A 24,972-nucleotide genomic window follows, 5' to 3' on the forward strand; every position below is an offset into this window, starting at 1 on the left:
TGATGAATTTGATAAGTTAATAACAAAACAACACACAGCAAAAAAGCAGATTAACAAAAATGTAAAATATTGACAAAAACATTATTCTTACACACATATTCTTTTCTGCATATTACATTCCTGTAACTAATGAAAAATTGCCTTGGCCTGAGTTTGCTTTTAAAGTTAACTACAAATTACATAGACTAAAATCTAGTCACAAACCGATCATATATCATTTATTTATGACAGTCTTAAGAAAGCGCCTTTATGCTAATGTGAAATCTGGCAACAGTGCAAATATTCAAGCTAGCCACAACGCGAGGTGACAGATTCCACTTGAGTCACTTCCGCTGCAATTTGTGAACCACTTGTTAGACAGAAACTTGGCAACGTTGCAAGTGAACGTCTGCCCTGCCTGGTGTGGCCCAAGCCTCAAGCCCCAATACTCAAGCATGTGTAAGTATGAGGCATAAGCAATGTATATTAGAGGTATACCGTATGTTTACACATTTTAGTTGAAGTTTTTGGGCCCGTTGTGCGGTCGCATCAATGGCCACCAACTGCAGCGTGTGTGTGGGTCTCTATGGGTTTACCTGCATGCAATTACATTTCGTGAATGTGTGCTGTTCTATACAACTGTCAAAAAAACCGCAAGCCAGCTAAAATACAAGTACACAAGTATCAGAAAAATTGATGGTAAAAAAAGGAGGGGGAAAAACAACTAAAATAAACAGCGCACCATAGCGCCCAGATCAAGTCTAGTCAGCGTCGTTGCCTAGTCTTAGTCCGATCTAAACTAGTCGAGGCGTTGCGGTTGTTGTGGCCACTAGAGAACAACAACAACAACAACAACAGCAACAACAATAATAACAACGATATTAACAACCAACAGCAGCAGAGTGCATTGACGTGTTGTTTGCATGCCCCGCCACAGCAACAACCACCGCCATCGCAAGCAGCAACAGCAGTAAAGCTCAGCCCATCTCTGTTGTTGCCACCTCTCCGCACCACACCGCACCGCACCCTCTCCTATTGAATCGTAACTCTTCCTAACTCTTCTAGCCAAGCAAGTTTCGTTTTTATTTTTTTCTGAAGAATCGGAAAATTGCAGAAAACGAGATTTTTCGATTTGACGTGGAGTACATTGCACTTCGAGTTACAACTACAACTACACGAACACACCACAGCCACAGTCACAGCTACAGCCATAGACACAGTTACAGCTATGGCTACAGTTTCCAGCTGGATTCAGTCAAAGTGTTGGTACGCTCAAGCTGAGGATCGGTGCCGACTACAGGTACGCTTCAGAGAGCCACAACGATGTCGCACAGTGGGACAAACTATATGTACATCGCAATTAAATTAATTATTAATCATGCATAAGATTACAAGTTTTTGATTCAATAATAATTAAATTATTGAACTTAATTTATATATTTCAAACAATATTATAACTAAGTTTGATGAAAAAAAAAGATTTAAGTTTTAAATATAAAATATATATCATCATCATCATCATCAGTACCTTTCAATTTATATAGAATGTAGATGTGCTCATAATAGAATGATATAACAACTTCTGATTTAAGCCTTTATATTCAAAATATATTCTGCTTTAATTTCTATTATAAACATCCAGTTTAAGTTGTTATGATAACATTAATAAAAACCTTTTTATTATATTAATAAAATTTAATAAAAATTATTAAAATTAAAGGAAATAAAAGCTTACTGCATTTTTTAACAAGTAAGAAAGTTACAGTCGAGTGTGCTCGACTGTGAGATACCCGCTACCCATTTTTAATAAAGGCAAAATATTGCGGTATCATTTTCAAAATATACCGAAAATACTAAAAAAATACTAAAAATATACCAAATGGTATATGTGGTATATCGATATAGTACCGCATTCAAAATATACCATAGACGGCACAATGTACCAGATTGTCGGCCAAAGCAACTCAGACCCCTAGTAGTAGGAGTTTTTGTCCATACAAAAGTATTTCTTTAATTTTCTTTAATAACTTTTATCTGATCGCAACCAAAATAACTATTACAGTAATTATTGCATATACCAAAATTCGCAACTCTAGCTTTAAAATTACGCTTGTTATTCGATTTTTTTGATTTGCGGGGGCGGAAGTGGGCGTGGCAAAAATTTGACACAAACTTGATCTGCGTGCAAACATTACAAATGCTGTCGAAAAAAAATTATAGCTCTATCTCTTATAGTCTCTGAGATCCAGGTTTCATATGGACGGACGGACAGACGGACAGACGGACAGACACACAGACGGACAGACGGACATGGCTAGATCGACTCGGCTGTTGACGCTGATCAAGAATATATATACTTTATAGGGTCGGAGATGCCTCCTTCTACCTGTTACATACATTTCCTGCCGGCACAAAGTTATAATACCCTTCTACCCTATGGGTAGCGGGTATAAAAATAATAAATATACTTTTCCTGATGTGTTTTTGTGGGGTTCGATTTTAATTTTAAATTTATTATATGCTATTGCTGTTAAGTGTTATTTTATTTTTTATTTTTAAAACAAATATAATTGCTTCGAAAATATATTATGAACTGAATATGTTTTTATATATCGAAACAAAATATTTTTTCAAATATCATATTTAATGTGAGTTGCTAGAAGTCTATATTTAACATAATAAAAATAATATAACAAGATTAATTAATTTAATTTAAATCAATAACAAAATATATTTACAATAAATAATGCGATTACCAAGTAGTTAATAAATGAAACTTAAGATTTGCCCCACTGTACTTAGTCCGTCTCCGTTTTGGCACGTAGGTTGTTCATTCGTCGGCCGTTCGTCGACGTCGTCGTTGTTGTTATTGTTGCTGTTTGTTGTTGATGTTGTTGTCGTCTTGAAAACTGGGTCAATCGCTGCTTGAGCTGTTGTCTACGTACATTTATTTAGTTTTGCTGTGTTGTCTTGCATCTCGTTGCCTGGTTCGACTGGATTTGGATGGACAACTGGTTGGGATTCGGTTCGGGCTTGCCGGGCAATGGGAGGCGGTGAGGTGGAAAATCTGAAACACCAAAGAGTGTAAATTGCAAACTTTTTTATTGTCTTCTCATTTGCCTATTTCTTTGTGTGACTAACTGGTTGACAGCTCGACTCGGTTCGACTCGACTCTGCTCTGCTCTGCTGAGTTAAGTTTAGTTTCAGTTTAGATTTGCCCAAGTACGATTATATTACAGACAGCAGAAAAAAGCAAACATGATTCTCAGACCTAAGAACTTCCGTTCCCGGTGACTTTAGTGACCTGCTCTCTGTATGTGTCGTTTAATTGCAAGTGACATAACTGTTAAACGCACTTTAACCACTTCAGCTTGGTCACTTTGACAATTTACAGACGTTGAGAGTCTAGACGGAACAACGTGTGTTGTTGACGTCTGCACAGAATGCCGGCCGGCTCTTTCTGCAAAACTGGTTTCTCGATTTCTTCTGGTTGTTATGGTTCTTGTTCTTCCCCTTACTTATGATCTTTTCTGTTCTGTTCTTTTCTGCTACGTTCATTCTGGCAAGTAATTCGACAATTGTGGGTATTCTTGTGTGTCACGAGACCAACATCAAGGTTGGCATCGCGGGCCAAAAGGCGGGAACTTTTAATGTCTTTAATGTCTTTCATTTCAGCAGAATTTGTAGCATATGCATGAGAGTTAGTTAATGGAAACGATTGTACGACTGTGAGATCGTCCTCAGATATTACCAGCGCCTATTTCGGATTTGAAGCTTTTATGTATGGAAATATTTGGGGGAACATAAAAAGTTAAGGAAGTAAAATGTATGCCTATGTTATAAAAAATAATCAAATAAAAAATATTTACATATCTAGAATAATTACAAATATTTACAATAAATTCTGAACTAATTTGAATAAGTGTCTGTTAGCGTTTATCGCTCATGTGCTTTGAAATGTATTTTTAATGTTAAATTAGTACTAATGTTTGAAGTTTTTCTTTAATTTGCTTTAAACACACGTTCATTTAACCGGGCAGTTCAATGTGACCTTAGCTAGAAATTAAGGCTGGGAAAGTATACTAAAGGCTGAAACGGCGATCATTATTTTCTGGTAACACTTTTTATGGAATAGTTATATACTGACAAAAGGCGCCTCATTTAAACTGCCTTATATTTTCTTTACAATAACAGATGGCTAATTATATAATATCGATTTTTAGAAAAATGTTTTATTGAAAAAAGAATAAGACTAAGAGAATTAATCACAACACTTGAAAACTAGTAAAATACCATTAATGCACTTCTGGTTTGTTTCAATTTTTTTATACTAAAACATATTTGCTACTTTTTTTAAATAAACAATTTTTAATTATTTATTCATGTATAATATATATTTTCTCTCGTGATTTGTTTAAATGATGTATATTGTGGCGGTCACACCTGAGCAAAGCATTTCTCAAAAAGCTCCCGGTGAAGCGACACCTAGCGTCTAATATACGAACTATTTGAGCGATGTGGCAACGTTGCTAGCGGTGGGTTCAAAACTTGGCTAAGCATGGGCCGCATACAAAAGGTTTAGATTTTTATTGAAATGGTTTATTTTCAATTTTAATACACCGAATATATAATTTGCCTTGCTGTATTATAAAAGACATTCACAAAATATGAAACATATAAAAATAAAAAAGATTTAATACCTGGATAGCGGCTGAATTTAAATTTTAAGTGAACTTTAAATAAATCAAATTTGTAATGGATGCAATAAAATGACAATCCACCTAACTTCTCGCAACACCAATTGCATTACATTTACTCAGTTTTGAAAATACATATTTAATTATATGCAGAAAATAATTAAATATTTGAGTAATATTAAAAAAAGACAATAACTCATAAGATGTATTTTTTTGTAGCTAATTTGCAATTTATTGAAAAAGTTTTGCAGAATTATTCTTCAAGTTTATAATTAGTTAATTACTTGGGTAATATTTAAAGACTACTAGAGAATTATGCACAGGATGCTAAGAAACAAGTTTGTGCTTAAGAATAATACAATGATATATTCAAATTCAAATTGTTTCAGTAGGATTGATCTTTGGGTCTTCATAATGTGTTACAAATACTCGTAATATTGCCATTTGAGTCCAAACTTATGCCTGTCCGTCAGTCTTCGGTGAAATTTGAAATATATAGTGTGTGTTTTGTAAAATGAATAATTTGATAAAATTGTGCAATTTATGTGATTTCATATTATTGTTGTTCTCGTTCTCATTTGCGTTCGCATTTAAATTGTTTTATATGCTCGTATATTTGACGTATAATATGATACTAAATTGTTGATTTTTTTTCTTGTATATAAATAATTATTTATGTATAGTAAAAACGTTGTAAAATTGCGACTTAAATTAGTGAGATTAAGTGTAGAGATGAAGAGGGCAAGCAGGTGAAAGATGAGGGTTTCACAAAGTGAGAGAAAATGGCTGCGAGAAATGCGATAGACGTGCCTTCGTGTAGACTGTAGAGTGTAGCGTAGAATGAAGTAGAAGAAAGAAAGAGAGCGAAATGATTAGTGAGTAGTGTGATTTGGGAGTAACGAGTCGTTACTGATGAGTAGTGGAGAGGGAAGAGTGCGAATAGAGAATGGCGAATAGTGAAAGCGAGTGAAGTGAAATGAGAGTCTTGGAGCATTTCCGGCTGATGATGTTTTGAATTTCTGTCAAACTACGCTTGACATTTCCTGTATTCGTGAGTGTGACTGTGAGTGTAAGTGTGTGACTGTGACTGTGAGTGTGTGTGTGTTTGGCTTGGTTATGTTGTCGCGTCCCTTTTTCAGAGGATGATGCAGTGCTTGGCCCGCAACTGCTGCCGCATGCCACGCATAAAGACGTGCTGCTGACCACCGAAAAAGAGACGCTCACGCACGCATCTCATTCCTCTGGCCACACCATTAAATACAATCGCCCTCGACCTCCTCCTGGTTAACATCGTGATCGAACTCATCATCGGCGGTGGCCTCCTGGTACTGTTGGTACTCCGACACCAGATCGTTCATGTTGCTCTCCGCCTCGGTGAACTCCATCTCGTCCATGCCCTCGCCGGTGTACCAATGCAGGAAAGCCTTGCGACGGAACATGGCCGAGAACTGCTCGGAGATGCGCTTGAACAGCTCCTGGATGGCGGTGGTGTTGCCAATGAACGTGGACGACATCTTCAGACCCTTGGGCGGGATGTCACAGACAGCTGTCTTCACATTGTTCGGAATCCACTCGACGAAGTACGAGCTGTTCTTGTTCTGCACCGCCAACATCTGTTCATCCACCTCCTTCATGGACATGCGTCCGCGGAAGACGGCGGCGACTGTCAGATAGCGACCATGGCGAGGATCACAGGCAGCCATCATGTTCTTGGCATCGAACATCTGTTGGGTGAGCTCCGGCACGGTGAGGGCGCGATACTGCTGCGATCCGCGTGAGGTGAGCGGCGCAAAGCCGGGCATGAAGAAGTGCAGACGCGGGAATGGAACCATGTTGACAGCCAGTTTGCGCAGATCGGCATTCAGCTGGCCTGGGAAACGCAGGCAGGTGGTGACACCGGACATGGTCAGCGAGACGAGGTGATTGAGATCCCCATAGCTGGGATTGGCCACCTTCAGTGTGCGGAAGCAGATGTCGTAGAGCGCCTCGTTGTCAATGCAGTAAGTCTCGTCTGTGTTCTCCACCAGCTGATGGATGGACAGCGTGGCATTGTAGGGCTCGACGACCGTGTCGGACACCTTGGGCGATGGCACCACCGAATAGGTGTTCATGATGCGGTCGGGATACTCCTCGCGTATCTTCGATATCAGCAGCGTACCCATGCCGGAGCCAGTGCCTCCGCCCAGCGAGTGCGTCAATTGGAAGCCCTAAAACAAGTAGGTTAATACAACTGAATCAAGTTTAATCGGGAGACTGGGGATTACCTGCAAGCAGTCGCAGTTCTCGCACTCCTTGCGCACTACGTCGAGCACATTGTCCACCAACTCGGCACCCTCTGTGTAATGACCCTTGGCCCAGTTGTTGCCTGCGCCCGACTGGCCGAAGACAAAGTTGTCCGGACGGAACAGCTGGCCATAGGGACCCGAACGCACCGACTCCATGGTGCCAGGCTCCAGATCCAGCAGAATGGCACGTGGCACATACTTGCCGCCTGAAGAACGCGAAACGGCTATTTAAAGGGGGCAATGAATCATCTTGTTTGCTGAGGCTAAGAGGGAGACACTTACCCGATGCTTCGTTGTAGTAGACACTGACACGCTCCAGCTGCAGGTCGCTGTCGCCCACATAGATGCCGTTGCTGTCAATGCCATGCTCCTCGGATATGATCTCCCAGAACTGCAAAGAAGAAGGGGAGAAAAAGCGTGAGTGCGATTTCAATTTCAATACTACGTTAATAATCAATATTCGTAATCAGCTTAAGTTGATCAGATGTCATTCCTGTTCTTCAGTTTGTATAAGCAAATTACACCTCTTCATAAAAATCTATTTTTTGTGAAGAAGATACTTCATAATGAACATGTTTATACCATTTTAATGGCTCGGGTAGGCGTCCCAGCTGGAAAAGATATTGCAGCTATTTTTACACCTCATCTTCTCCTACTCCCGGTGAGCACACCGGGTGAAATCAGTTGCATTATGAATCTATTTTTGTTTAGCTAGCTCTTGGGTGTCCATATATGAGTAGCTTCTACAAAATAATTACTTATATGCAGCATTCTAATCTATATCCAGCAGCCATATAGTTTATCTTATCGCTGACTGCAAAGTCAAACTGCAGTCAGCCATCTGTCAAGCTCTTGGCCAACAACTTCTTAAGAGCAGACATGACGTGCATCAAACTGAGTTACGAGCCATGTCCAGTCATCGGCGAGGTCATGTTGCCAACCGCAGAAACCGCCCAAAGAGCACTTCAAACTTCATATACAAATTATTTGAAATTCCCTTTTTTTCTTCTCCAGATATTTTTTGAAGGGTGTGGGGAGAGGGGCGGCATCAAAAGTGAGACATATTGTACACTGTTGAGGCTGAAAATTTATGTTTAGCTTAGCCGTCAGTTGTATGGCTGCCGCATGCCCTGATTTAGTGCTAAATTTAAAAGAAAAAGAAACGTCGCAGTCGCTGTCGCTGTGGATGTGGATGTGGATGTGGATGAGGAACGCCGCTGTCACAGTCAAAAATAGTTTTTCGAGTATACTTTCGAAAATGTATTTCAATGCAGCATCACAGTGTCGCGGCATGGGACATTTCCAAGTTGAGAGACTTCATTCTGAATGCCGCCGCACGGCAACGCTCCTGGGGTGCAACCTTATGCGGCGAAAGTGTTAAAAATAGCGCAGCAATGGGCGTTGCACGATGTGTGTTGCACGTTGCCCGTTGCCCGTTGCCTGGTTGCCTGTGGGCACTGGCCAGATACCAATCCGAACAACACACAAACCACACACACACACGCTATACTCTAATGCTGAGTCATAGCTAAACTGCAGGCCAACGACCTGGGCGGCAACTCGGAGATACTAAATTAACCCAGCAGACGTCAGTTGTAGACATCGACAACATCATTAGGAAGCAAGAACAACAGCGGCAACAGCAAGCAAATCAAAAAGATATTCGCCCTCGCTCGTATCTCATAGATACAGATACAGAAGCGTTTATTGCGGAAGCGCACTGCAAATGTTTTGCTGCGTTTAACATGCGTCTTCATCTCTCATTCGATTATATTTCGACTATTTTTCGACAATTTATACCCAAAAAGGGATCGCATTAGTTTTCATTAACAAGGCAACGACACGATCCCATTGAAGCGCAACGCATTCTTTCAAATTCCAATTGCTATACAGAACAGAAATAAACAAATGCCATCGAGGAAATAATAAAAATGTTATCGCTTGAAGTGCTGCCAACCCATTCCCAATTCCCATTTTCAGTTCTATTCCCATTCCATTCCCCATTCCTTTCCCCATTCCCCAATTCCCAAGTTCATTTGCTGCTATATTGTTGTCTGTATCGTTTCCCTTTGGCACTTGAACTTGACGTGTGAGTCGCTAAGGAGAATCACAATCATAGTCCAGACTGCAGCAGTCTCCAATCTCCACTCTCCAGTCTCCAGTCTCCAGTCTGCATAGTCTAGTCTTCTGTTTGCAGTCACTGGCGCATCGACGCAGACGCAGTCGATGGCGTCTGCGTTTGCTTTTGTTTATTTGAAAGGCAGCTCAACTACTCAACTAGTCGGTACAATCTCCGCAAGATCATCAAATTTAATTGGAGTGTGGCCGTTGCAATTATGAAGCTTACAGCAATAAAGCGCAGTTTGTATGCCGGACGGAGCCAGCCAAACAAACATCATGCAACTTGTATATTGCTTCGCTTGGGGCAGCAGAAACAGCGGCAGCAACAGCGGCAGTGGCAACAAAAGGGGTAATAACAAAAATAAATTAGCACACAAAACTGTTGAAGTGAAAAGTCGTTTTTCATGTCTCCTACTCTCTTTCATCTGCTCCTCTTTCTACTTCTTCTTGTCTTTGCTTTACTTTCAACTAATTTGTCTTTTTTTTCTTCGGATTTTTCCTTTTGATGATAATGCTTTTGATAGTTGCGGGAAATTGCTTTTTTTTTGGGATAACTATTATGATTGGTCAGAGGATGGGGATACTTGTATCGTGTACAAAGTCCAGCTGTGAAAATTGTCTTTAGCTGCGTCATGCTTTTGCGATCGCTTACACCGAATGCATTAGATTCAATATCAGAAATGCGAGAATCTGCTGGAAGTTGATCTATCAGCGTCACGATCAGTCCAATTAAATGAAAATCAAATTAAAAAATCAAATTAAAAATAATAGAATTTATGAATTACAGCGTAATGCTATCGATAAATAGAAAAACTTCAATTCATCAAATGTTCTGAGTAGAAAGTTCTAAAGAAATTTCAGAATAAATACAAGATATTGTGAAACCAAGAAAGAAATTTCTTTCTGACAATGATTCAAAAGTCATTGATTTATTTTCTAAAAATAAAAACATAAAGAATTATGCGGGTGCTGATAAACAGTTTAAAATATAATTTAATGTATAAACTTCATTTTGAAATCCTCATTTGTAATGAAATAGTCTGACTTTAAGAACCAACCAGAAATTCCAAATGGAATTTGTAATTTATTGACAAGAGTCTGCTGTTGGTTGCTGTCTGCTTCTGGTTGCTGCCGCCACATGCCACTTGCAGCTAGAAACTTAGACTTGCAATTAGTTTTAAATGTTGCCGCTGCTGTCCTGCCATACTCCTCGCCTCGCCTCCCCTTCCCCTCTCAACTCCACATGCGATCAGCTGCCGACGCCCTCATTAAGTGTTGCATGTCTGTAGCTGCCCCATCGTTGCTGCTGTCTTTCAGTTTGTGCCACTTGAAATCACTCGGGCATGAACTTTGAAGCCGAAGCCCGTCTGAAGCAGCACAAGCACAAATCTTAAGCTTCCCGCCTGCTGCCTCGTGTCGGCCTCCTCGCTCCTCGCTGCCACCTTCAATTGCCTCACCTACAGCGCAACACTTGCAGCTGGACAGAAGAGAGAAGATCGTCTGCAGCTTTATCGGCTTTTCCGGCAGCCCTTGAAAAAAAAGCGCAACAAATGCAAAAAATCATTTTCACATGATGGCAAGGCATTTGGCTATGCTCCCCTCCTACCATCTCTTTACCCCCCCGAATCTTTGCCGCCTATCAAAAGCATTTGTCTTTGCTCAGCAGTTCAGCAGCTCAGCAGCTGTTTTGTTGTTTCAGTCGTACGAGAGGGCGATAATAAATCTTTCAGAAGAAACGCCTGAAGTTTGTTGACTCTGCCAGTGCATTGGGTAGACACACAAATATACTTAACATACATATATATATATATATTTATTCGTATTCGAATATATAAAATTATAATTGTTATATACTTATTTGTGGGGGCACGAGCTGATTATTTAAAATGCATTTATCGTCTTGTGCTCAAAACGGAAATTCGAAATTCATATGGGCCCCTATCCTGCCCCTTGTAACTTGTAACTGAATCCGAGTGCAGGCTCTCTCTCTTTCCCTCTTTTATTGTACTGACCAAATGCACCCTCACTTCTCACTCCTCGATTGGCAATTTGCTATAGCATATGGACTCGTGACTCACTTCCTTTGTGCACTTGTGCGGTTTGAATGATTCCAATTGCGATGCAGATTCAAATTCCGATTTTGACTCTGATTCTGATTGTGACTTTTGATTCTGATTCCAAATTCAAAATGTACTCAGGGGTATGATGGCCATGGAGATGGGTTAGGTAGCTGCCACGCTGCCCCTTCTTATTGCCTCACACATTTGAAATGTCCACTCAGCTGTTTCTCAATCTCTTGGGTAATGTGAGACCGACGTCTTGCTCAAATTACCAAGTCGGCTTCATCACCGTCGCCGTCACCGTCGCCGGCTGGTTTAGATAAACAGTCTTCGTATCTCATTCATGGTAAGTAACTACAGTCAGTCAGTTGATATACACAAACACACACACACGCTCGCATACAGACACCGACATGTACTGCCCCATAAAACCATTACTATGCCGAATTTCTGAGAAATGCTAAGCGTTAGCGCTAAATTAAGCGACATTGACCCCCCCTTCTACACTTGCCCACTTCTTCACTCCACTTCTACTTCCCCATCCACCGTCCACCGTTCACCGGCTGCTTGTCTCATTTCCCACAAATCGCGAATCTCAATTGAGTCATGAATGCGGCGCTGGAGGTAATCGCAGTTGAAAAGAAATGAAGTAGAGAAATCATCGTCGTACTATTTTCGCTTATCTTGTGCTTAGGAATTACTTTTATTTAATTGTGCGTTATAGTTCAATCATCGCTCGTTTGCCTTTTAGCTTTTTATCAGCATTTGCTTAGCGTGACACACTTTGTAGCCTCCATCGCAGGCTTGTCATGTCAATGCCTGACAAACCGGTCTGATCTTGCCAAAATTTACAGCCTCAGTAGCAGCAGGAGTAGCTGTGGCATGTGGCATGTGGCATGTGGCATGTGGCACATGATCGTACGATCAATTGGCAAACCGATGATCGGTGAGGGCAACTAAATGTTTTACATACTTCTAATTGCAGTTGATTAGCTAGTGAGTCAATTCACAACTTAACAGTCTGAAAATACTTTTATGAGTGATATTTCCCCAGTGCGATCGCTACTCAACTTAACTGAACTTAACTCAGCAGCTGTTGCTAAAATATTATTTTTAATAAACAGCTGTTTAAAGTGAATTGTAGTTGATTTTTAACTACTTTAAGTATACAAGTGCTAACATAAAGACTTCTCTCTTTTAGAATATCCTTTCTATAACATCACGATCATTACACTTTTGAAAGGTTTTCTCTACAACAATTTTCTTGCGTTTGTTACATGCCATAAATTAGAGTTTCCCCTCTTTATTCTTTACAACAATGTGGCATATTCTTTCATTTTTTCAAATTTTTGGCCTCTTGCGGTTGCTCTGGCTAATAAAGGAAACCCAACAAAGCGAAAAGATACAACCGCAATGATAATTCAAGAGGTTTTTGGCATCCACGCATCAGTCAAATGCACCATAAAGGGAAGTTGAGGAATGAAGAGCAATTGCAATTGTTCAAAGTAAAGCTCGGTAGTATTAGAGCAGCAAAATTACGGATCGTTTAATAATCATAACAATTTTAATAATCACAGTGCAAGTGAAGGGCACATCGAGTGCTTGATGAACCAAAGTAAATTTCTTCGCTTTGTTTTCTTTTTTCGTTTTTTAATTTTTTTTTATTTTCGCTACGTCGGTCGCATTGCTCATTTTTTGCACTTGGCATTTTTATTTGCTTTCATTTAAGTTTTCTTTTTGTGTTTTATTCTTTATGTTTATTCGTTGGCCTTTTTTTTCTTGTTGTTGCTGTTGTTGTTGTAGTTTTTATTCGTTAATTTTCTTTTGCTTTAATTGCTAAATACGCTGTAAAAGGCGCTGGCGACGTTTACTCGTATTCCGAGTTGTGATCGATTTGGAAACTCATTGAAAAACGTTTTCGGTCAATGTGCATAAATTAGCTGCGTTTGCCAAAAAGCAGCGCAGCAAAAAGCACAGCAAGAGCAGAAAAAAAAATCGAAACCGAACCGAAAAGTAAGACTTACCTTAGCGCCAATCTGGTTGCCACATTGGCCAGCCTGCAGATGCACAATTTCTCTCATTTTGATTTATGGGTTTTGATGTAACAATTTAACAATTCTTCTTCTGCTTCCTTTGCGTGGGACTCGAAAGTCGTCGTCGATGCAGCCAATTACTCTGAACCTGAACCTGAACTGAACTGAACTGAGCCAGGAGGTGGACTATAATTCTTCTTTAGTGTGTGTGTGTGTGTGCTGCACTGATTAATCTTTTGAAAGGAGGGAACCCGAGCAGAACGCGCAACTTAACCGCACAACGCACAAAACTCAACTGATCGCAGCGACGCAACGTTGTCGACGTTCACGGCCTAAGAATCACTCCCCACTTTGCGTTGAGTTGAGTCCCCACAGCCGGCCCAACCCAACCCGAAGTCGAAGTGTCTTCGGCTCCGTCATCGTTGTCATCGGTGCTTCGGCTCGCTGCCGCACGAACGCGAGTAGAGTGAGAAAGACGATCAATCACACACACCGAGATAGAAACACATATATACACATGCAAGCAAGTGCTACTGCAAGTACATACATACATACATACATACATACATACATACATACATACATACATACATACATGCATAAGTACATAGTATGCAAGCCCTGCTCCCAAGTCGAAACATTTGGAACGTTTTACTTGACGAAACACAAGAGATGTGTGTAGATTAGTGATTGAATTGATTTGTACTAATCTTAAAATCTTATGGATTATTAAAGCATATTTTAAAGCTGTATTGCTGAAGACAAATTATATTTATAGGGTATTCTAAGTAGAGGCAGACTTTTTATTATTATTGTAGGTACGTTTCTTAGGAGAGTTTCGGTCACTGTGTCTTGAATTCATACCTAATATATTAAGATGATTATATATTATTAAAGAAAATTCTTAATTGTGTTTAGGAAATGAATATAATTTACAGGGTATTTTAAAAAGAGACAAATTTTTAATGTGTATATGGGAATTCTTTATTTAATTTATTTATTTACATGTTAATTATTATAAAAAATAATATAATAACTAAAAGAAGGCAGTGCTAGCTACTAAGGCTCTGTATTTAAATTTATTTTTAATATGTTCTTAAAATGATAATCGCTTATTAAAGGTTATTCAAAAGAAATTAATACTACTAAATAAGCTAATACTATATTAATAAGCAACAGCGTTGAATTTTGATCATTATCTTAGACTTTTTATTATTTTTATCATAATTTTATCATTCAGTTGTATAGATTATATAGATTAACGTTTCATTCATTTCGAATTATTTTAAATGATGATTCATTTTAATAGATTAATTTATGTAGATTAATGTTACATTCATTTGGAATTCTTTTAAATAATGATCAATTTTTAAATAATGTATAAAATTGTGGTAAAAGTCTTAGATAATATTTGCTGGGAATATTAACCATATCCAGTCTTGAGTTTAATATTTAAATAAGATTTTTAATGCTCTAAAATGATGATCCATTTTTAAAGAATATTTTAAATTGTGCTTCAGCTGCAGGTGAATACTATTTACAGGGTATACTAAGCCTAGTCAGCCTTGACTTTTGATGATTATATTGGATTTGTTTATTATGGCAGTTTCAGTCAGTCGAACATGACGGGCCAAGTCCAGAGTAACAAAAATATTAGGGATGCTATTTTGGTTTATGTACAACATGAAATTGTAGCTGTATCTGAGGACATCCGTCTCCGTCTATCTGTATCTGCATCTGCATCTGCAAGTATTTGTGGATGTATCTATATTTGCATTTGTATCTGTGCATTAAGCTATTCGGTTCGGTTGCTTTTGGAGCTAAGCAACGGCTGGCATCCCGTCGACTTTTCCTGTTCTAAGTTCACAAATTTTCACGCTGTCAACTGCAGCGACTTTCACGTTCTAATTTTATCAGCACAACATTTACAGGTATGCAACACACACACATGCACTTTCTTGCCTCTCGCATCCCGCTTCGGTGCCACAACTTTGACTTCTCTTTCGGGGCGCTTCCAAAAAAGTGTCACCGCAGTCATTAGGAGCCATTTTGTACATGGCTTTTTGTTTTGCTTTCATTCTGGGATGAGCCCAAAACGCATCGCATGTTGCATGCATCTATTTTTGGCTGCACTTCGCGTCGTTAGTTTAACGTTTTTAGATGTGCACTTGAGATGTGGTTGGCGCTCTTTCCTCGGAAATCAATCAATTCCCAACGCCAAGTATTTCAAGCAATTTGTAGCCGTTTTACTTTCAAATTACTTTCAAGTTGCTTTGCCTCAAGTGCCATCTTTAGCACATTTGATTGTTTCATGAGGCTGTTGGAAGTCAGGCCAGTAAATTGCATTTGCAGGCAGGCTTGTGGTCAGCATACGGCTAAATTTAAATATATACCACAAAATAATCTTGAATTTACGAGCATGAATATGTAAGTTATAAAATGTTGTACATTTATTCCCCAACAAGAGCAGCAAACTAAATAACCAACCCAGGTCTCGGTCCAGCCTCAGGTCCAAGTTCTGGCCAAAACAAATAGAACAAAAACATAACAAATACTTTTGCTGACAATTTTTTGGTTGCCAAAATAGAGGCGGACTGATGACATTTACAATCGTTGGCGTAGTCCAGGATAATTGAGAGGGGGTCTTAATTTCTTTCATTAATAAATTAAATAAAGGAAATTACGAAATTTTATTTTAATATTTTAAATACTAAAATCTGAAAATGTTGAGTAATCGTTCAAAGTTATACTTTAAACCCCATTGGTCCAGCAGAACTGCTTATGTCAACACACTAACAATAACACACACACACACATACACGCACGTGTTCTGCGTCAACTGTTGTGCGGTCGAACCCAGCCTCTCCCTTCCCCTCTCCACGCCCTAAGCGTAAGCGAGGCGACCCCGAAATATATGTAGTATAAATCGTTTCACAAAAAGTAACAAATGTTTTTTTAGGATTTGTGTTTTGGGAATTTCTGCACTTGTGTAAATGTATACGCAATACACGCACACACACATTTATATACACACACATACACGTTTAAGGATAATATGGCAGAAATTATACAACACATAAACATAGACAATCAAAATGAAAATGCAATAAGAGTAGAACACAAAAATATGCCAGCAAATTTTTCTATGACCTGTCAAAGATTTCATTCTTCAGCGGACTTTGTAAAAGTTTTAGCTAAAGACATTTTAACTATGGTATATAAATTAAATTTTCAAACCTAAACCTCGCCATCGCCACAGTTTTGGTGATAAAGATATAAAACTTGGCTAAAATGTTCTTAGAAGACTGGGCTTTAAGCTTACAAATTATATATTTTTTATAATAATATATGAGATTAAGATACTCCCAACCAATTTCGAAATTTTTTTTTGCTCGTACAAAAATTATCGTATTGAAAAATGTGTGCCAAAATAATATAGCCATATTCATTAAAGAGCTAAAACATAGAGGCAGCTTACATAGCCATAAAAAGCAATTTTATGTATTTAGAATTTATATTTATTTCAAATTTGAATATAATAATAAATAATAATTAAAAACAAAAAAATAATATTAAAAACATGCCTCAAAAATAATACAACAACATTTCCATGGTTATAACCGCAACCCTTAAGGCAGAATGATATTATAACTTTGCGTCTCGAATTTTACTATAAACAGTCAATCGCAAAAAAATGTAGAAATTAGATAAGAAATACTTTTGTATGGGCAAAAACGCTTATTTACTACGAGTCTTAGTTGCTTTGGCATTTTACATGTAGTACTATGTCAATGTACCAAATATAGTCTTCGGTATATTTTTTTTAACATTTTAAGCTATATTATTTGGTATATTTTAAGAATAATACCGCACTGTGTTGCTTTTAATCAAAATGGGTAGCGCGTATTTCACAGTCGAGCTCACTCGGCTGTAGCTTTCTTGCTTTCACTATTGGAGCGATGCATTTTTTTCTTAATTTTTATTTACAATCTGTCTTGTGACAATAAGTAAATTTTATGACTGATATTTACATAACAGGTATAACAGACTTCCAGTGAAACCTGCTATTAAATATAACTTGTCGTTTATTTTAATTTACCTTTTAGGGAGATCAAGAATGTGAAATCTTTTGAGTCTTCTATATGTTGAGTTATTGGCTAACAGACCAAGGGCTAAATTATTTACATGATTGTAAAGTCTGTCTGTATATTTCTAGAGTTGCATTCAAGCGAACTTTTTTGCATCTGAGAAGGGTATTCAAAAGCAGGCTTAGTGTTCTCTGCTGTTATTGCAAAGGATTTTATTTATACGAGTACACAAACTCACACTCTTAATTATAAACATAATTGATTGATTTGCGCTTGTGGAAATTTTAATTTATTTTCACGATTCAGTTTTTAATGTGAATTTACAATTACGTAACAAGCAATGCGATTATTTCCACTCTTGTTCCCATTATTGTTATTGTTGTTGATGCAAAAATTAAAATTAATTTCAATGCAACTTAATTGCAAGCGTATTTTTAGTGCCTTTTGTTGGTCGATTTTTAGTCCTTCGGCTGCGCTTGTTAATTGAATTTGATTGATTTTTGCTGATATTGTTGATGGAAAAATAATATTGTTGTAAAATCATAACCAGTCTGTGTTGCACCTGTCAAAAAAATACAGCCCAATACAGCCTGACAAAATCAGGCAAATCTGCTGCACTTCAATGTGCATCAGATTCTTAAAACTTTCCATGGGGTATTTTAATAATAATTACATTTCCATTTTACACAGATTTAGGAATTGCATAATTCCAGCGAGTTAAAAAAAAATAAAACAGTTAAATATCTGTAAAGTTGTTCCTTGTTGCTTGTCAACGCTCAACAACAAATTTGTGTAACTAATTTTTCAGCGACGTTTTAGCTCTGCTTGTTGCAGCTTGTCAACAGCTGCTGTTTGGTGCAACAATAGTTTTTGCTGCCAATTAGTTGTTTTAATTGCAAAAAAGGATGCCTTCGCAACATGGAGATGCGCAACAGCAACAGCAACAAGCGACTACACGCTAGTAAATGGGTTTTTAATTGATGCTTGCTGATATCACACATACGCCGCGTGCACCTATCTATAGCTGTAGCTGTAGCTGCAGCTTCGTGAAAGCTGATGCTCCTGCTGCAAGCATCCTTTACGAGCCGCGCCGCAGTAATTTCAATAAATTTTGCCAATGCCCTAAAAAAAAAATATTAGCATAATAAAAGCGCGACAACAAAACAGAAGGGTCAATATTGGCACAGTGCGAAAAGCGAAGTGCGGATGGAAGGAAAAGCGAGGGAGGATGGATTCGGCAGGTCCTTTCGGCTGTAGGCGAACGCATTGGCACATTTACACACAGCGAGCATTGCTGAATTTATGACAGCAACAAGCGGCAGGATACGGCATACGGATATAGTCAACGACCTAAATACGCATAATTTGCCTCGCTGAGAAAGCAGAAAGGCGAGGGGAAGGAAGAGGCGTGGGCGTGTCAATGGAGCATCGCGTGCATTGATCAGCAATAAAAATTCAAATTTTGCCAAAGACGGCACAAAATATTTTGCGCCCAAGTCACCAAAATGTGGGCAGTTGTCCTTCACAATACCTTATGAAAGGGAGTTTCGACTTCGTTCAAGTCCTTGCGACAATAAAAGAGGAAGATATTCATATTGATGTCAATGTATTTTAAAATAAATTGATTCACACTTAAGAACTATTTTTAAAGAAATAAAGTTGATTATCAAGTTCTGATATTGATAGAGTACATTCACTATTCGACTCGCCGCTGTAAGTTTTCAGTCTTGAATGTCCTTAAGGAGCTTTCTGGAGTGTAGACAATATTGTGACTTATACTTAGATATTACAATACACGTTGCTGTAATACATATGCATATATATATATTTATATATGTTGGAAATGCTTTGTTTTTTCTTTTCCTTTCGAAGGATGGGAGGGGGAAGCAAGGAGAAAGAAGTGGGAGTAGCTCGTTTCACATTTTTGCCAATTGGCCAACAAGTGTTGCCAAATTGCGTTGCGGTTGCTGGCCATAAATAACGGTACTTTTGTCATTTATACACATAAATTGCAGCAGACGCTGAAACGCGAAAAAACGTCTGTAAGCCAATGCAGGCAACGGCATTGGGCCAGTATGCTGGATACCCAATCATGGCCATGTCCTGCTGTTGTTGCTGTTGTAGCTTTGCTGCTTGGCTAAAAAACGTGGCTGTCACATAGGCCTGCTGCCTGCTGCCTGGTGCCTCGCTCTCTCGCCCACACTAACGACATTGGCGTTGGTGACACAACGCAGCTGTCGTTTGCCATTTGGCAATAATTGTTTAATATGCGGGCGCATAAAGGCCGCCAAGGACTGCCCATAAAAAAACAACAACAAGAGTAGCAGCAGCAGTCGTAGTAGCAACAGCAACAGCGGAAGTAACAACAACAACAGCAACAACAACAAGCTAAAGGCCAAACTGTGTCTCGGGCCAAACTCGTACAAGCGAAACCTAAGCAAAGCCACAGCCACATCCAAAGCCAAAACTAAACGAAGCCCAAAACAACTCGCTAACAGAATCGCACACGTGTGTCCAGTGTGCGGTGTCCAATGTCCTGTTTCCTGTTTGTTCATTCCCCTTCGCAGCCCTCCCACTGAATGTTGGCACAGCTGCTCTCGCAACCTGCGCAAGTAAGTAAAAAAAAATTTTTTTCCTGTAATTGCAGGTATTCTACAAAAGTATTCATATTGCATAGATTCCTCAGCTGAAATATTGTAACTTACAACATTACCAAACGTAATTACCTAACTGAATTTCAGATGTGGAAAAACAGTATTCAATAAAACAATCAATATTTAATTGTGGAGTATAGGTTTTGATAATTGATATAAAATGTGTATAAGTGTGTAAAACAAAAACATCATTCGTGATTAAAATGTCAAAAAAGGAGCCTTTTGGCATTTTTAATTGAACAGCCTGAAAGTATGCAACATATTTTGTTGAGCAAGTTCTGTCGAAGTTGACCAATTAGCTTCACATCTTCAGTTGTTCAATCAGACAAATAGTAGGGCCTTTATTTTCCTGAAATGCGATTTAAAATACGTTAAGTATTTACTTAAGCCCACTTGTATTGTAAGTAATCAGTGCACCAAAAAGTCAAAACTTCAAATGAACAGCCTGAAAGTATGCAACATATTTTTCTCAGCAAGTTCCATCATTCTTGACGATTTTGCATTACATTACTTTTGTTAAATAAGACAACATGCAGAGTATTCGTTTTGTTAATTGACATAAAATGTGTAAAGCAGCTGCATTAGCTCACTTAAAGTGTGTAACGTAAAATTGAAAACAAAAACTAATTGCGTACCAAAAATGTCAAAACGAGCCGTTAGCTTATTGGCAATTTCGATTGAACAGCCTGAAAGTATGCAACATATTTTGTTCAGCAAGTTCCGTAGTCGCTGACGACGGCGACGACGACGACGAAGCGACGTCGAAGCCAAACAGAAACGCCAGCGCCGCCAATGCCGCACATGCTGACTGCAGTTAATTACAAAACTGTCAAATCCAAAAGGTGCCACGAATCAACGAGCAAACGAAAATGAACGAAGCGGGCAAACAAACAGCGCGGACTCGCACACATACATTCCCACAAACACATGCGCATATACACATTGGCAGTGGCATGCCAAAAGCAGCAGCAACATCCAGTCAGCCATTTCAAACACACATACACACACACACACACACTGAGACATACAGTGAAAGAGAGAAAGAGGGAGAGAGAGAGTAAATAGGCAGATCAGCCAACAGATGCCAACGTATGCGAATGCTTACAATAAAAATACAAACACAAACAAAACAAAGGCTTGCGAGTCGATGGCTAAAGGGGGCGAATGAGTAAATGAGGGGAAAAGACACGAAGTAGGCAGTTGCATTGTGTGAACTTTTTTTATGTTCGCCTCCCTGTGAGCGTGTGTGTGTGTGTGTGTGTGTGTGAAATATAATTTTGTCGTATTGTTGTATTAAATGATGTCAACAACAGCCGCCCAGCTGAGCTTGAGTCTCAGTCTCAGCTGCAGTCTCAGCCGCTGTCGCAGTCGCAGTCGACGTCAGAGCTTCGATTGCTGAGCCAAATCGAATTTAATTGCATTGCCGCACGTTGGCTTTTAATTAATTTTTGCTGGGCGACTACTGCAGATGCAATTGGGCAACAGCAACAGCAACCACACACACACACACACACATTCGCACACACCCGCAAAACAAACTTAGCAAAATCTAGCAACAAACAGTCGGCAGTCGGTAGTTGAAGCTCGGACATCAAACGTCACGCACAGGTGCAATGTAATTAGCACGAACCTGCAAAGCAGCAGAGCAGTCGACAGAGGAGCAAACGCAACAGGAACAGCAACAACAACAACAACGTCAGCAGTGGCTGCGAAAGGACAACGGGCAGCGGTGGCTGCTGCGTGCCACATAAAAACAAAAGCAAGCAAAACCTTTAAGCCCAAATGCATACAAGCAGCCAGCGCAGAGCAACAACAACAACAACCTCGCTGGCATTAAGTTATTATCGAGCATATCCGAACTTTCATTACTCTTAAATACCAAATTTGTAAGGTTTGATAAGTCCATTCTTCTACAATATATACAATCCATAATAGTCTATACGCTTGTTTAATAGATCTGAAAGGCCCCTCAGAAACATAAAGAAAAATATACATCAAATGAATTGAACTGCAATGAATTTGTATTATATTTTAACATGCTTTATTCTTATATATGTATTTTTCATATATATATTATTCAATTATCTTTTCAACGCCGTTATTAACCTTTTCCGATAACATTTATATCTATATGTAAATTTGATCGAAAATGGCCAAGAATGGATCGATAGATCTTTAGCTTTAGCTTAGCGAAATGAATTTAATTTTTGTTTTGTTGTTTTTTTTATTTCTATTTTTATTTATGTATTTATATTTTTATATTCTATTTTATATATATTTGTATATTTATATGTGTGTTTCTATATTTACTTATTACAGTGATAGTACACTGAGAATTGAGAACTTATTATACTGAGCATTTGTTTTGGTTGTTCTTTTTGAAAGCCTTTTCAAAAGAATTTGAAAATTAAAAAAAAAAACGTATAAAATGGTATTTAAAATTAGTTGGCAATAATGTTTGGTCTCTACGTAGTGAACAAATAAAGAATATATACTTTTATGAATACGGTATAATTACGGTATATTGCAAAAACCGATTGCTGCGTGTCGTGTCTTAGGTGCTTTGATTAACAAACTGGTACAATTTGTATACTAATATAACGAATATTGTCTTCGGTATATTTTAAAAATTTTCAGCATATTAATTTCACATCTTTTATAAATAATAACGTACTGTATTGCTGTTATAAAAATTAGGTAGCGATTATATCAAAGAGACTTTCTTACTTGTTTTATACATATTGGACTTTTGTGTGCTGTATTGAGTATAAAACCTGTATATGTAACTTTAAGATCTATTTTTTAAACCATATTTTACATTAAAGCCATTAAATGTTAGAAATCTGAAACACAATCATACATACTATATATACAGTTAAATGAATATGGTCTAAGTTGTATTCCTGTACCGAGTGTAGTGCACTTTGTAGTAGAGCTTGCTTAAAGTGAAGTTACTCGCAACTGAGAGTTACAAGGCGTTTAGAGCAGCTGATGGACTGTCGGTTTGTTGTGGCAACAGCATGGATCCCGTTTGGTTCTTGTTCGCCTGGCAGCGTTTTAATAGCTTTGAAATTCCAATGGCAGCTGTGGCGCCAAACGCCAACACCCGGCGCCCAAAATGAGTTAAAGGAAAGAAACGGCAGAGAGCATAGACCGAAACAAAGAAGAAAGACAGAGAAAGAGAGAAGGAGAACGAGACGGATACAGAAAAGGAACAAAAAGCGATTGCCGGCAAACTCGTCGAACATTTTGAAAAATTATTGAAAAATTTTTAATTTTTCTCCTTAAACGCGAGTGCGACGCACACGACAACGACAACGACAACAACTACGACAACAGCAAAACCAAGAACTGTGGCAATGGCTGTCGATGCAGCAACAGCAGCAGTTGTTGTTGTTGGTGGTGTTGCTGTTGTTGTTGATGTTATTGTTGTTGCTTTTATTGATATTAGCTATGCATGCCCTGCCCGCCAGCGAGCAACTGCCATTTTGTTTATGACGGCGACGATGCAGCCAGCTGAGGAAGCATGCAACACGGGGCATGCCATTTTCCTGCCAGTGATGATGGTGACAAAACTAGCACGAGTCGCGTTTTGTTGCACTCCCAGCTGCCCCATTTGCCCCATCTGCCAATGCAACTTTATGCGCATTTTTTTAAGCTCACGGATACATTGCAATTGCTCTTGCTCTTGTTATTATACGAGTGGAGTGATGTACTTGCAACAGTGGAAGTTGCTCGTGTTGCCCGGTACTGGGACCTTTGTTTTTATATTCCACACATTGGCGGTTTCATGATAGGGTAATCGAAAATATCATAGGTGCAATAATTATGAGCGATATGGGTTAAAACATAGAATTGCCAAAGTGCTAAGTATGTTTGTAATTAACAGAATATGGGGTGATATGTCTGTATAAATAATAGTATATTTTTATACCAAATATATTCTATAGTTTTAATTAATTTGGTATTTCAAATAATTGTCAATATGAAAACATTATGATTCTATCTTTTTTTGTAAGCTAGAATTTTTAAGAAATTGTAATGAATGTAATATGCAATATTGTAACAGGTTGACAGTGTTAGATAAATAATGGTATGGCGAGGATAGCGATATTGTATATTTAACTATAATATAAGTAGAATTAAGTACTATAATGATATACCATGCTAAAAGAAGTATCGGGCAATCAGTGTTCACGAGTTAAATATAGGGGACATTAGTTAGCAAATAAAACCAGCTTGATGAAAAATATACATATAAACATTTACATACATACATTAATAAAAACGTGGGCTTTGTTGCGGGTATAGCTTGATGAAGCCTAAGACAGTCACAAAAGAGCCTTGTATACCCTTGTTGAACTTACATGATAGTAAAGGTAGAGGACTATCGATAGGTTGTGATCGATAGTGTCGATAGTGCAATTCATAGTCGCCTATAATATCGCCTGACATACAAATTTTGACGCATTGCCGCTTCTCTTGTATTTTTTGCCGCAGCCAAGGCATTTTACAAGTTTTTTTTTATCGCCAGACCTTTTGATGGCTCCATCGATAGTGGTTGAACCACTATCAAAAGTGTCTAATGCTATCGATTGTGGTTCGATTGCGCCTAACCATTGATAGCACCATTGATTGTCCTTCTCCTTGCTCTTTCGGTTACTATTGCTCTTTTAACTATTATTGCTGATAGAAAATAGATTGCAAATATGACGATACCTAATGAATATATGTATATACCCAATTGTTTAATAGACAAAATAATGTAAGAAAGAGGTTAATCCATTAATCCATTTCAGTTGATTAAGTTGATACTGGATTTTAATTCTTATCCGAATTTACCTAGTTTGCTCTGTTATGGATGTTAATCTGATAAGCTCCTCTAATAATGAGTTTTGTCAACTGATTAAATACTTGATATCTCAACAAAGCAATTTGAAAGTGATAAAATAGTGAGAAGAAATTGGTTCAGCGTTGTTACATGGTCCATTTATAGTGCTAATGATAGTTATAGACATTTAGTAAACGTTCGCTAACTATGCAACAATTATTGCT

The 24,972-nt window shown here is 38.3% G+C and overlaps 1 protein-coding gene across 2 annotated transcripts; it reads right to left on the minus strand.

The window, feature by feature from the left end:
- Positions 1 to 5,190: 5,190 nt before the first annotated feature.
- On the minus strand, positions 5,191 to 13,482 carry LOC132788766 (tubulin beta-3 chain). Of its 2 annotated transcripts, none has more exons than XM_060796328.1 (4): positions 13,167 to 13,482; positions 7,244 to 7,352; positions 6,941 to 7,167; positions 5,191 to 6,883 (listed from the first exon to the last, which is right to left on the minus strand). In XM_060796328.1, exons 1-4 carry the CDS (start codon positions 13,221 to 13,223, stop codon positions 5,930 to 5,932), a joined length of 1,347 nt encoding a protein of 448 aa, XP_060652311.1. In that variant the 5' UTR covers positions 13,224 to 13,482; the 3' UTR covers positions 5,191 to 5,929. The 2 variants fall into 2 exon arrangements, with proteins under 2 accessions (XP_060652311.1, XP_060652310.1); XM_060796327.1 differs by having other exon boundaries at positions 6,941 to 7,185; positions 13,167 to 13,481.
- Between the last annotated feature and the right edge of the window lie 11,490 nt (positions 13,483 to 24,972).

The sequence above is a fragment of the Drosophila nasuta genome, chromosome 3 (assembly GCF_023558535.2).
Source record: "Drosophila nasuta strain 15112-1781.00 chromosome 3, ASM2355853v1, whole genome shotgun sequence".
Taxonomy (NCBI): Eukaryota; Metazoa; Arthropoda; class Insecta; order Diptera; family Drosophilidae; genus Drosophila; species Drosophila nasuta.